Below are 14,342 nucleotides of genomic sequence, written 5' to 3' on the forward strand. Positions count from 1 at the left end.
CCCCAATGACACTTCCCATGTCAATAACTGGGAAACCTATAAATGCTTCGTTAGAGGTGAAATAATTAAACAGACCACACAACATTGTAGGCAAATTGAACAGGTATACTCCAAACTTTTACACACACTCAATATAACTGAAACAGCACATAAACAAAATCCATTATCGGTAGAACTTTTTTACAAAAAGTTAACCAAGCCAGAGAGGAACTAAACCAACACCTCAATATAAATGCCCATCGCTGGGCACTTGCCCTATATGCTAAATTTTTTGCCGAAAAGAATAAAGCTGGCAAGTTAATGGCCAGATCTCTAAAAAGGAAATCATACAAATCATTCATTAGAACGGTTCAAAATAAGGACAAACAACATATCCATTTAAGTTCAGAAATAGCAAACACTTTCTCAGACTATTATGGTAAACTCTACAATCTAGATATCTGCAATTCGTCTGATGGGGGGGAAAAAAAGTATTGAAAATTATCTTTCACAAATTGTCCTTCCTTCTCTGGCCGAAGCAGATAGAACAGATCTAGAGTCTCTTATTAGATTGTCTGAAGTACAAGACTCAATTAAACAATTGATTCCGGGAAAAGCACCAGGGCCGGATGGATTTACCCCTAAATTTTATAAATTACTAGCGCCCTACATTGATACATGTCTTTTATCACTCTACAACTCTATGAGTAAGGAGTCCACCTTTTCTAAACAGATGCTTGAAGCCAACATTTCAGTCATCCCCAAATCTGGCAAAGACTCGAGTTGAAAATTACAGACCAATATCGCTTCTAAACATTGATCTAAAAATTTATGCCAAACTACTAGCAAATAGACTTAAGCGGTATCTCCCATACCTAGTTAATGAAAATCAAGTCGGCTTCATCCCTACTCGAGAAGCTAAAGATAACACAACAAGACTCCTCCAAATTATTCGCCACACCTCATCTCATAGCATGCCTCTCACTCTCTTGTCAACAGATGCTGAGAAAGCATTCAATACAGTTGATTGGCAATTTCTGTGTTCTGTACTTTTCAAATTCGGAATTTTCCAAACATTTATAGATAAGATTCTAGCTATTTATTCCACCCCAATGCAAAATTCAAAGTCAACAATTCATTCTCAAATAACTTCCAAATTACAAATGGCACCCGTCAGGGCTGCCCCTTATCACCTCTGTTGTTTGCACTCTCAGTGGAGGTGCTTGCCGCCAAAGTCCGATCAGTTTCGGAAGTGGAAGGCATTCAGATTGGGGTATGTAATACCAAGTGCCTACTATTTGCAGATTATATTCTATTCACTTTAGTCAATCCTAGGGCATCTTTGCCAGCCCTCACCAATATTCTGGCCGAGTACAAGCTGTTTTTTTAAACTTCTCTATTAACATGGGGAAATCGGTAATCATGACTATGCGAACCTCTTTAGATGAAAACCAGTTTATTAAAACACAAACTCCCTTCACCTCAGCAGATCAATTTACATACTTAGGTCTAATTATAAAACCCACCCTCTCAGAAACAATCAATGTAAACTATCTAAAATTAAAACAAAAAATAGACATTGAGCTAAACACCTGGCACTGATACGGTCACTTGTCCTGGCTAGGACGGGTCTACGCTATAAAAATGACCATCCTCCGAAAAATGTTATACCTCATGCAAACACTAATCCTTATTCCATCAATCTTATATATAACTAACATTCAAAAAAGTATAAACAGGTTTGTTTGGTCCTTCTCTAAACCGAGGGTCCGGGCCATACTTTATATCTACCTAAGGAGCTAGGGGGACTGGGAGTCCCTAATATACTAAATTATTATATAGCGACACATCTTTCACGTATTGTGGCCTGGAACCAAGTCTCTGATCCCAAGCTCTGGGTTACATTAGACAACCAAATCCTTACAAGTTCCACAGTCCGTGATATCTGTTGGATACCGAATAAGCTTAGACCACATATCATCCCATCCAATCTATTTTTCTGCGGGTCTGGGACAGGACAATCACTTCCTACAACAAAATTTCCACACATTTTTCACCTCACACCTATATTAAATAACAAAATATTTCCGGGACTAAACCTCAGTAAACCAGGTAGTGCTAATGTCCTACCTACCCATGTTCCCATCTACTTTCTGCTAAAAGAGGGATACATCAAAACATTCCAAGAAATACGTGATGAAATAGGGGCCCCACTCAACACCTGGTTTTCCTACTTCCAGGTCAGACACTTTATACAAAATCATCCAGATAGGAAACAATTTAGCAGACCCTGCACTCCCTTTGAGACGATGTGTATACTTCCTAACACCCCTAAACACCTGATATCATCCACATATAAATTAATATCACTTTCAGACACACAAAAACCTTCTTCCTTTAGAATACTCTAGGACAGTGCTTTCCAAACTGTGTGTCGTGACACATTAGTGTGTCGGTGGCAGTGTGTAGGTGTGTCCCTGCTTCAGCAAAAAAAAAATTTGAATTTCAATTTTGAAAAACAATTTTTATTTTTTTTGGTTTCCGACTTTCCGCCTGCCTGCTTCGCGTATCACATGGTTGGCACATGATTGATACCTAGTGGGTCACAGATCATCTTAACCTATTGGCGCAGCTCAGCAGGAACTGAAACTATTCTCACTGGTGGCTTTGATGGCACATTGGCTCCTGACTGCACGTGTAGTCTCCTCAATCGGCTTGTGACGGCACGTGTAGTCAGTGAGTGGGACAGCTGCTTGATGATGAAATGCGAGTGTCTTTTAGCTAATATTCCACCAAATATTCAGAAACTGTGTTCATCCCATTAAAATAGTAAGTAGCTATTGGTGTTATTAAACTTTTTTTTAATTCTTGCACATACATACGGTTACTTGTAAATACATTTTGTTATTATATAATTTATGTATGTGTCCGTATCTCTTAAAACAAGTTAGTTTATCCTCCTTTTTGCTAGTACAACTGAATTACTGTGTCGCAAAATGATGTACTGTAGGTCTAAAAAGTGTGTCACTAACATGAAAAGTTTGGAAAGCTCTGCTCTAGGAAAAAGAAGTAAACACACAAATCAACGACTCTACGTGGGAAAAGTGTTTCAAATCGATCAAAAAGTCATCCATATCAATGGGCATAGTCGAGACTAACTATAAGTTACAGTCCAGGTAGTATTTAACACCTGTGCGATTACACAGAATATATACGGTAGTTTCCCTAAATGTTGGAGGAAGTGTGGAGAACAGGGTACATTGTCGCATATATGGTGAGATTGTCCTGTGCTCAAGCCATTTTGGAATCAGGTTGAGGGTCATATCAATCAAAAACTAAATCAAAACATTACTCTTGACTCCCAGACAATATTACTTAAACTACCACACCTACACTGTCAATACAAGATGAGGTTACTTCAGATAATGATCAATAGTGTTAAGAGGCTTATCCCACGTATGTGGAAAAAAAACCAGACCCCAACTATACAACATTGGTTAAATGAGATTAAACATGTTATGACTTTGGAAGAAATGTACCATAGTTATTCCAACAAGACGGATTATTTAATCAATATTCTCTTTTTGTGGAACCAAAATACATTACCGAACGCTCTTGTTTGAGGTTAGAAGACAAATGTAACTCTCGGATTTATACTCATCAAAATTTCTTGAACTCTCCCTCGCTTTTATTTTTATCTCTATGAGCTATGTATAATTCTTTATCAAGCCTTTGTTACTATTTAACTTGATGGTTGTAGGCTTTTGTACCGACATGTAACTTGTACTAATTGGTTTAAAAATTGTTTGTCTTCTGTATAGATACCCATGTTTATGTATCTGTAATTATTTCAAACTAATAAAAATTCTTGAAAATGAAAATAGTATGATGTGCACATTGTAGCAACCTGTTGTTATCAGAAGCTACAAGTATAGTTATTTAGTAAACTAATCCCAGACTACCTTGGGAGAGGATTGTAAAATGAAACCTGCTTGAATGCAGAGGACAATGTGTTGTCACCCGCTGCATTTTTTGTTCTGCTTAAAGGATCACACAGTATCATTTTGCCATATGCTGTGCAGTGAGAGTTGGGGAATAAAATTGAAGGCACCTCCTTTTTTTCCCAGTGCTCCCTGTGATGTGATGATGCTACACACAATAAGGAAGTGCTCAGGGAAAGGGGCACATCCTCGTTGCTATTGGTGCATGGGGAGACTCATACAGAGCACATATATCATTTCCTCTACTTAGATGGAGAAGAGAACCAGACAATTTTTATTTATTTTTTTAAAATGTATTTGCTTGCTTGGGCCCCCTATCCCACCTTTGACCTTCATATGAGTGGCAAATTGGGCGTCTAGTATGTAGGATATCTCCTTGAAAAATGGTTATGGTTGTCGCTTGTCCAACTGGGCAATTGGTAGTTTTCTATGGAGGAATAAGTGGCTTATTATTATCTCCTTTTCTGATTAATTGAGACGCAAATGACATCGTCTTTTGAATGAGTGTTCAGATGCCCCAGCTAGGCAGCATGTAGGTGTTTGTCAAAGGGTAGGGTAGCTCTATTAGAGCCCATATCACCACCCCAGTAAATATCAAAGACTCGGTTTTAAAGAGAGGAGTCTTTTTGTTATATAATAATAATATAATAATTTGCGATTTATATAGCGCTTTTCTCCCTGTGAGACTCAAAGCACTTTACAAATATACCAACATAAGACATAAAAGTTAGGAGTTTCTGAAGGTCAGATAAGCGGACTGAATGCCTGATGGAAGAGGTGGGTCTTTAACTTTTTTTAAAAAGTCTGTAAGGACGGTGCCTCTCTTATTGCGCAAGGTAAAGAGTTCCAGAAAGTAGGGGCAGCGTGGCAGAATGCTCTGAGCCTGAGTTTGTCCTTATTCTTGGCACTGAGAGGAGGGATGTGTTGGCTGACCTAAGTGAACGGGATGGGATGTAGAGTGTCAGGAGCTCTTTCAGGTACTGTGGGCCTTGGTTGTTTAAGGCTTTGAAGGTCAACAGGCCAATTTTAAAATATGTTCGCCATTTAATTGGAAGCCAATGCAGGGAGTGGAGAACAGGTGTTATGTGGCAGGAGCGAGTTTGATTGGTCAATAGTCTGGCTGCTGCGTTTTGTACCATCTGAAGTTGATGGAGTTCTTTTTTTGGGAGGCCCAAGTAAAGTGCATTGCAGTAATCTAGCCTAGAGGATACAAATGCATGGATTAATGTTGGCATATCATCCGGTGGAATTAAGTGTTGTATCCTGGCTATGTTTTTCAGATGAAAGTAGGCAGATTTTATTACGGAGGAAATCTGCTGTTTAAAAGATAGTCCAGCGTCAATCCGCACTCCAAGGTTTCATACCTTTGCTGAACTAACGAGTTTAGAGCCTCCAAGCTCCAGGCCAGTTGGGTGATGATGGGATATTTTTGATGCTCGGGGTCCCCTATTATCCCCTATTATTAGAGGTTTCGTACACCAACATTTGTAGTTGATCATCCTAATATAGGGCATGAAACCCAAGATGTTTTTTTTGTGATTCAAACAGAGCATACAATTTTAAACAACTTTCCAATTTACTTCTATTATTTAATTTGCTTCATTTTCTATGTATCCTTTGTGGAAAAGCATATCTAGATTGGCTTGGGAGGTGGGAGCTAGCTGCTGATTGGTGCCTGTACATATATGCCTCTTTTTATTGGCTTACCAATGTGTTCAGCTAGCTCCCATTAATGCATTCAATAGTAGAGAATTATACTAAACCCAAATTCTTTTCTTTCATGATTCAGATAAAGCATACAATTTTAAGAAACTTTTTAATTTACTCCTACTATAATTTTTTCTTTGTTCTCTTGCTATCTTTATTTAAAAAGCAGGAATAAAAAGCTTAGGAGCCAGCCCATTTTAGGTTTAGCACCCTGGATAGCGCTTGCTTAAAGGGACAGTCTACACCAGAATTTTTATTGTTTGAAAAGATAGATAATCCCTCTATTACCCATTCCCTAGTTTTGCATTACCAACACAGTTATATAAATACGCTTTTCACCTCTGTGATTACCTTGTATCTAAGCCTCTGCAAACTGCCCCCTTATTTCAGTTCTTTTGACAGACATCCATTTTAGCCAATCAGAGCTTGCTCACTGGAACTCCACGTGCGTGAGCACAGTGTTATCTATATGATAAACGTGAACTAACACCCTCTAGTGGTAAAAAACTGTCAAAATGCCTTGAGAGAAGAGGCGGCCTTCAAGGGCTTAGAAATTAGCATATGAACCTCCTAGGTTTAGCTTTCAACTAGGAATACCAAAAGAACAAAGCAAAATTGGTGATAAAAGTAAATTGGAAAATTGTTTAAAATTACATTCTCTATCTGGATCATGAAAGTTTATTTTGGACTAGACTGTCCCTTTAAGGGGCTCTTAACCCCTTAGTGACCAGAGTACTTTTTCATTTTCTGACCGTTTGGGACCAGGGCTATTTTTACATTTCTGCAGTGTTTGTGTTTAGCTGTAATTTTCCTCTTACTCATTTACTGTACCCACACATATATACCGTTTTTAAATGGACTTTCTAAAGATACCGTTATTTTCATCATATCATATAATTTACTATAAAAAAATATGATGAAAAATTGAGAAAAAAAACACTTTTTCTTACTTTGACCCCCAAAATTTGTTACACATCTACAACCACCAAAAAACACCCATGCTAAATAGTTTCTAAATTTTGTCCTGAGTTTAGAAATACCCAATGTTTACATGTTCTTTGCAAGTTATAGGGCAATAAGTACAAGTAGCACTTTGCTATTTTCTAACAATTTTTTTCCACCAAAATAAGTGATAGTTACATTGGAACACTGATATCTATCAGGAATCCTTGAATAACCCTTCACATGTGTATATATTTTTTTTAGTAGACAACATAAAATATTGATCTAGGCCCATTTTGGTATATTTCATGTCACCATTTCATCGCCAAATGCAATCAAATACACAATGGAACTAAACCACGATGGGCTGCCCACCAGCCTCCCACCTGCTGCTCCCACCCACCAACGATCCGCACCATCGATGACCGATGCAGAAAGGGCCACAGAGTAGATCTAAGTGGGAACAAGTCTAGTGTCTCCATGCTGCTCCAAATGCAAACTACCTAAAGCTAATATTCTACACTGTGCAAAGTTATATATAGGCCGGCTCCTAAGCTTTAAATTCTTACTTTTAAATAAATATTGCAAGAAAACGAATAAAAATTGATAATAGGAGTAAATTAGAAAGTTGCTTAAAATTGTATGCTCTATCTTAATCACTAAAGAAAAAATGTGGGTTTAGTGTCCCTTTAAGCAAAATTGTTAATAGACGTAAATTGAAAAGTTGGTTAGAATTGTATGATCTACCTGAATAATGAAAGAAAATGTGGGGCTTCTTGTCCCTTTAATGTATTTACTGTGAGGGTTAGTGATTCCAAAAGTCTCTAATGACAGAATACAAACATGCCCACAATACCCCTCATAGGAAGGAGGGGATTACCCTTTTCAAACAATTACTGTTGGACTGCAGTCACCCAGCTTATATTAAATTACTTTTAGAGTGATTTGAGCTCAAAGCCTTAGTATGATGAAGGGGTGAGATCCCCGAAATGTCACTGTTTTCCATTTTTTGTGTACAATAAAGCAGGAGTTTGAAAAACTTTCCAGAAAGTGCACGTCTGTTTTGGAGAAAGAATGAATATATATATATTAGGCCTAGCTCAGTGTTGGGTTAAAGCGCAAACGATAAGTGTTTGTTTTTTTTAAAAGCATGCTACGTTGAAGTATATGGGGGAGAAGAAGTTAACGCGGTTGTGATCCAAAGTCCTGAAGTAAGTGCGCATCAGGTTTCGCTCAAGCGGTAACTTTTAATTTTCAACTTCTAATAAGCGTGCTAACCCGCCCACGTTTCAAAGTTTACTTTTAGTGGTGTTGGAAAAAAAATTTAGTGCAGTTTTGTGTAGTATTATGTATGTATGTATTGTGCTTAGGTCATATGTAGGCTTTTTCTGTTACTATTGCTATTAAACTGATCACTTTCTCTTATCCAGGTAAAGAAAGCTCTCTGTGTCCTTATTCAGCATAATTTGGTTACCTACCAGCTGCACAAACGTGGCTTTGTGGAATATAACTCACACAATGACCGTTGCTTGCGCATCCTACGGTATCCACGGTACATCTACACTGCTAAAACTTTGTATGGAGACACAGGAGAACTGATCGTTGAGGAACTGTTGCTCAATGGGAAGATGACGCTAAGTGCAGTGGTGAAAAAAGTGGCAGACAGATTGACAGAGACTATGGAAGGTGATTACTTACTATAAATATATATATGCCAGTTGTTGAGTTCCATGCGCATTAGGAGTAACTTAAATCAGCATGAAAATTAATGTTCAGTAGATCAAGCAATTTAAAGGGATATTCCAGCCAAAATTGGAAACCATGTGGGTGCATTTCTGTATTGAACAGAAGCAATTTTGTAATATACATGCATGAGCAAAAATGCTTCTAATAAAAGCTATAGCTGTTTCAAAAGTGTATTTAAGTATGCACTGTGCACCAGCATTTTAAACACAACATTGTTCGGAGAGCCTAAGGTGCTTGTAACATCTGGTAATGACTCAATTTGTTAATTGCTGACATGATTACAGGCCCCACTGATGATCTGAGCAGCTGCATTATTTAAAATGTGGGTGCAGTGAGAATATCTAGCTATGCTTCACATGCACGTGCAGAGAAAAATGTTAACAATAAAACAGTGATAACTCTTAATAGAAGCATTTTTGCCAATACATGTATATTGCAAATATGTTTATATTCAAGAATGTAATTCATCTATGTCCATTTAGATTTTGACTGGAATGTCCCTTTAAGCATTTGGAAGGTAGAAAGAAAGCTTAGAATTAGCTGGATACTTTGATTGTTAAAACATAATTTTTAAATAACGGCAAAACGATTTTAATTTAAAACATTGCCTAATTTAAAGTTATCTTGTCTAACAACATATTAATCTGTGAAATCTCAATTTCTGTAACGGTAATTTAAAGGGACAGTATACTATAAAACTGGATTCCCCTTTAATGTATTTCCAATAACTTGTTATACCAGCTGAAGAGTATAACATTTATGGGTTTATTCTTGTATATGAACTAGCTGCTTTGGTCTTTGAAACCACAACCCTTTAAAATGGGCTGTGCTTGCAGGAAAATCTGTTCTCCTTACATTATCACTCTTTATACACACTCACACACAAACAACGCCTCTATATCTTATCTATGTCTGTATACTTACAGAAAACAATTTAAAATTAACATTTTAGTACTTATCTCTCATACCTCCTATTGGGAATATAATTTCTTCTCCTGGTTATATTTACATATTTCCATAGCCAATACTTACGTTTTGACATTTTCAGTATAGGTTGGGATACAAGAGGCAAATTAAGCTATTGGAAATGACCAAATAAAGCTAAAGAAGATATTTGTAATCCATTTAATACATTTCAGTAGGTGAAAGAGATTGAGAACATATTAAAGGGGCAGAAATTATACAGTACACTGTCCCTTTAACATTGCTCTTTATGTATAGTGAGCAAACCTAAGATTTGGTTTCATTCTCTAATTTAATTTGAAGAATTTAGCTAAAGTCAGACATGCATAGTTGCTTCTAACAAACATGCTCCGCTGCAATAAATGTAATATGAGTGCAGAATGTAGCAGGTCTGTTATTTTCATTATTTAATATACATATAAAGCGTGTAAAGCCAGTCACAGTAGTGAGGACTGCTTTGCTTAAAGTCAAAATTAAGCTTTCATGATTCAGATAGGGCATGCAATTTTAAACAACTTTTATCATCAAATGTGCTTTGTTCTTTGGTATTCTTTGTTGAAAACTAAACCTAGGTAGGATTATATGCTAACTTATTAGCCCTTGAAGGCTGCCTCTTATCTCAGTGCATTTTGACAGTTTTTCACAGCGGTGTGCCATATAGATAAACATTGTGCTTACTCCCATGGAGTTATTTATGAGTCGACACTGATTGATTAAAATGCATGTCTGCCAAAATAACTGAAATAAGTGGGCAATCTGCAGAGGCTTAGATACAAGGTAATCACAGAGGTAAAAAGTATATTAATATAACATTGTTGGTTATGCAAAACTGGGGAATGGGTAATAAAGGGAATATCTATATTTTTAAACAATAAAAATTCTGGAGCAGACTGTCCCTTTAAGAACTAGGGAAGGCTTACATATATAGATATATGTAAAAGAATCTAAAACCTTTTCGAAACAGAAATAAAAATTTGGCATTTGTGGCTCCCTGGTTCTCTTGTTGTTTCAAGATTATACGCAGTGACAAGGAGTTACACGAGCAATTATAAACTAGCAATGAGTTTAGAAAAATGGTGAGGGAATTGTTTTGATTTATATTGTTCCGATTGTAAAACTAAATAAATTGAAAATAAAGGTCAATGGATAAGTGAGAAGTCTATAAAAACCTCATTACTTAGTCTTATTTGGATGCCACCATAACTGATTTTAGGGTCCAGGTAGACAGGACATGGAATATTGGGAGATATTAACAGTAACAAGGAGCGTGTCTCTAACTGGGAGAGCTTGTGATATGATTTACAGGAAAGTCCAACAGAAAATGATGCAGGTGAAAGTCTAGCAGAAGCATAAATGTATCATGATGTTTGTTTATTTGCACTTAAATGTTACTAGTATTAGTAATCAAAGCCAATTCTTTCTCTTTTGTCAGATGGGAAGAGCATGGAATACAGCGAGGTATACGCCACATTCACTCGTCTCGCAGACACACATTTTATTCAGCGGTGTGAAGCACTTGCCGAGAGTAGCATCTCATCACAAAGCACAGAGAAGCGTCCACCTCTCGTGCCCACTTTGGTGATTAATGAAAAAGAAATGTACATTATTCCAAAACTAAATATGATTGGTAAGGAGCACTTGTGAGTCAACAGAGACGCAACATCTCAGTTCTGTTTAAGCCATTTACTTATATTCTGACAATCCTGTAAAAATAAGTTACTATTGAGTGGATTGATAAGAGGCATCTCCTCTGAATTATAGTAAAATGTTATGTGTAGTGCTGTCAGTGATGTCATGTGATGGTGAAAGGCAATGATAAATATTGCATTTTCCTGCAGGTAGGGGTAAGAGACGCAGGTCGTCTGAAGAGGAGGAGGGCAGTCAGGCTAAGCGTCAGAAAAAGGATGAAGATACAGAGGTGAGATGCACTGAATACATTCTTGTTAGCATGCTGTGCTTTGTGCAACATTCCTTTAAAGTTATATGAAACCCAAATTGTTTCTTTCATGATTCAGATAGAGCATGTGATTATATACAACTTTTTCATGTAATTCTATTAGAAATGTTTTTCATTCTTTTTGGCATCTTTTGTTGAAAAGCAGGGATGGAAGCTCAAGAGTCGGCTCATTTTCTGAACACTATATGGCAGCAGTTTTGCAGGAATGTTATACATTTTCAAGAGCACTAGATGGCAGCATTATTTCCTGCCATGTAATGGTCCAGATGGCTACCTAGGTATCTCTTTAACCAAACACATCATGGGAACAAAACAAATTTAATAATAGAAGCAAATTTGTAACTTTTTTTTAAATTGTATGCTCTGTCTAATTTAAAAAATAAAATTTGGGGGTTTCATATCCCTATACAGTGGCGCAAGCAGAGGTTTGGTATTCTGGAAATCATTGGTTTAGATAAGACCACTTGAGATTTATTTCTTCCATTATCCAATAAACTAGCATATGTTGCTTCATCATAATCAGTATAAAATTACATAATTACTTCTGTTATATCGCAGAGTAACCCACGGAACAGAAATATATATATACAGGGAGTGCAGAATTATTAGGCAAATGAGTATTTTGACCACATCATCCTCTTTATGCATGTTGTCTTACTCCAAGCTGTATAGGCTCGAAAGCCTACTACCAATTAAGCATATTAGGTGATGTGCATCTCTGTAATGAGAAGGGGTGTGGTCTAATGACATCAACACCCTATATCAGGTGTGCATAATTATTAGGCAACTTCCTTTCCTTTGGCAAAATGGGTCAAAAGAAGGACTTGACAGGCTCAGAAAAGTCAAAAATAGTGAGATGTCTTGCAGAGGGATGCAGCACTCTTAAAATTGCAAAGCTTCTGAAGCGTGATCATCGAACAATCAAGCGTTTCATTCAAAATAGTCAACAGGGTCGCAAGAAGCGTGTGGAAAAACCAAGGCGCAAAATAACTGCCCATGAACTGAGAAAAGTCAAGCGTGCAGCTGCCAAGATGCCACTTGCCACCAGTTTGGCCATATTTCAGAGCTGCAACATCACTGGAGTGCCCAAAAGCACAAGGTGTGCAATACTCAGAGACATGGCCAAGGTAAGAAAGGCTGAAAGACGACCACCACTGAACAAGACACACAAGCTGAAACATCAAGACTGGGCCAAGAAATATCTCAAGACCGATTTTTCTAAGGTTTTATGGACTGATGAAATGAGTGAGTCTTGATGGGCCAGAAGGATGGGCCCGTGGCTGGATTGGTAAAGGGCAGAGAGCTCCAGTCCGACTCAGACGCCAGCAAGGTGGAGGTGGAGTACTGGTTTGGGCTGGTATCATCAAAGATGAGCTTGTGGGGCCTTTTCGGGTTGAGGATGGAGTCAAGCTCAACTCCCAGTCCTACTGCCAGTTTCTGGAAGACACCTTCTTCAAGCAGTGGTACAGGAAGAAGTCTGCATCCTTCAAGAAAAACATGATTTTCATGCAGGACAATGCTCCATCACACGCGTCCAAGTACTCCACAGCGTGGCTGGCAAGAAAGGGTATAAAAGAAGAAAATCTAATGACATGGCCTCCTTGTTCACCTGATCTGAACCCCATTGAGAACCTGTGGTTAATCGTCAAATGTGAGATTTACAAGGAGGGAAACAGTACACCTCTCTGAACAGTGTCTGGGAGGCTGTGGTTGCTGCTGCACGCAATGTTGATGGTGAACAGATCAAAACACTGACAGAATCCATGGATGGCAGGCTTTTGAGTGTCCTTGCAAAGAAAGGTGGCTATATTGGTCACTGATTTGTTTTTGTTTTGTTTTTGAATGTCAGAAATGTATATTTGTGAATGTTGAGATGTTATATTGGTTTCACTGGTAAAAATAAATAATTGAAATGGGTATATATTTGTTTTTTGTTAAGTTGCCTAATAATTATGCACAGTAATAGTCACCTGCACACACAGATATCCCCCTAAAATAGCTATAACTAAAAACAAACTAAAAACTACTTCCAAAACTATTCAGCTTTGATATTAATGAGTTTTTTGGGTTCATTGAGAACATGGTTGTTGTTCAATAATAAAATTAATCCTCAAAAATACAACTTGCCTAATAATTCTGCACTCCCTGTATATGTATATATATATATATATATATAAAATATATTTACTCACACACACACATATACTAATTTTTTTTTTTATTTATTGAAAGTGTATTTTTTAAAATTACATTTTGTTTGATTTTTGTTTTTTAAAATATAATTGTTTTTGAGTAAAAATCTATTTGACATATGATAGTATTGTAGTATAAAGATTATGCATCCTGAAATAAGGATTTGTTTTTAATTATGTAGCATGAGGCTATTTATTTATGGATGAACTAGTGTTAAAGCCCGTGTACACGGGCCAAAATGTCCCCCTCCAAGATCCTTTCCCTAGCCTTTATTCCTTTATTCCCCCCCTCCACTCTAGGATCCCCCTGTACCACCTTCTCCCTCCTTCCCCCCCCCCCCCCTCCATACACCTCGGGCTCTTAGCATACTTTTTTTCTGTAGTGTAGCAGTCCCACTTGTTCCCGCCCCTCCCGCCCGCCTCACTCCTAACCCTCCCACACCACTAACGATCGGCACCACCAATGCAGAGAGGGACACAGTGTCCCTCAGCAAGTCTATTTCTGCTCTGTCCCACTACTTTTAGCGAGATTGCGGCAGAGGTCCTTAAGGGCTTAACGACCAGCGCCTTCCTCACGCTTGTCTCGCATGTGCATCGGCGCTGGTCGTTAAGGGGTTAAGACCAGGTATGTTTGTCTTGCACAGGTATGCGTCGGACAAACATACTTGGACTTTTATTATTATTATTATAGATATGTTTACATTTTTTGGTAAATAAATTCTATTCATCTATTTATAATGCCGTGCTCTCCCAGAAGTTTCTTTATTTTGGACAATTTTTCTATTTAGAAGATATAATCGCATATTCTTAGTTTTTCAGTTCTCAAAACTAAGTACCTTTTTGTCTGAAGAGATA

The 14,342-nt window shown here is 37.5% G+C and overlaps 1 protein-coding gene across 1 annotated transcript in view; it reads left to right on the plus strand.

Moving 5' to 3' along the window:
- Positions 1–14,342, plus strand: part of POLR3C (RNA polymerase III subunit C) — a 97,263-nt gene that overhangs the window by 15,938 nt on the left and 66,983 nt on the right. The window contains 3 exon segments of the mRNA XM_053704496.1: positions 8,060–8,315; positions 10,771–10,965; positions 11,177–11,256. Of these exon segments, the coding sequence (XP_053560471.1) occupies positions 8,060–8,315; positions 10,771–10,965; positions 11,177–11,256 (531 nt within the window).

Source organism: Bombina bombina, chromosome 1 (assembly GCF_027579735.1).
Source record: "Bombina bombina isolate aBomBom1 chromosome 1, aBomBom1.pri, whole genome shotgun sequence".
NCBI lineage: Eukaryota > Metazoa > Chordata > Amphibia > Anura > Bombinatoridae > Bombina > Bombina bombina.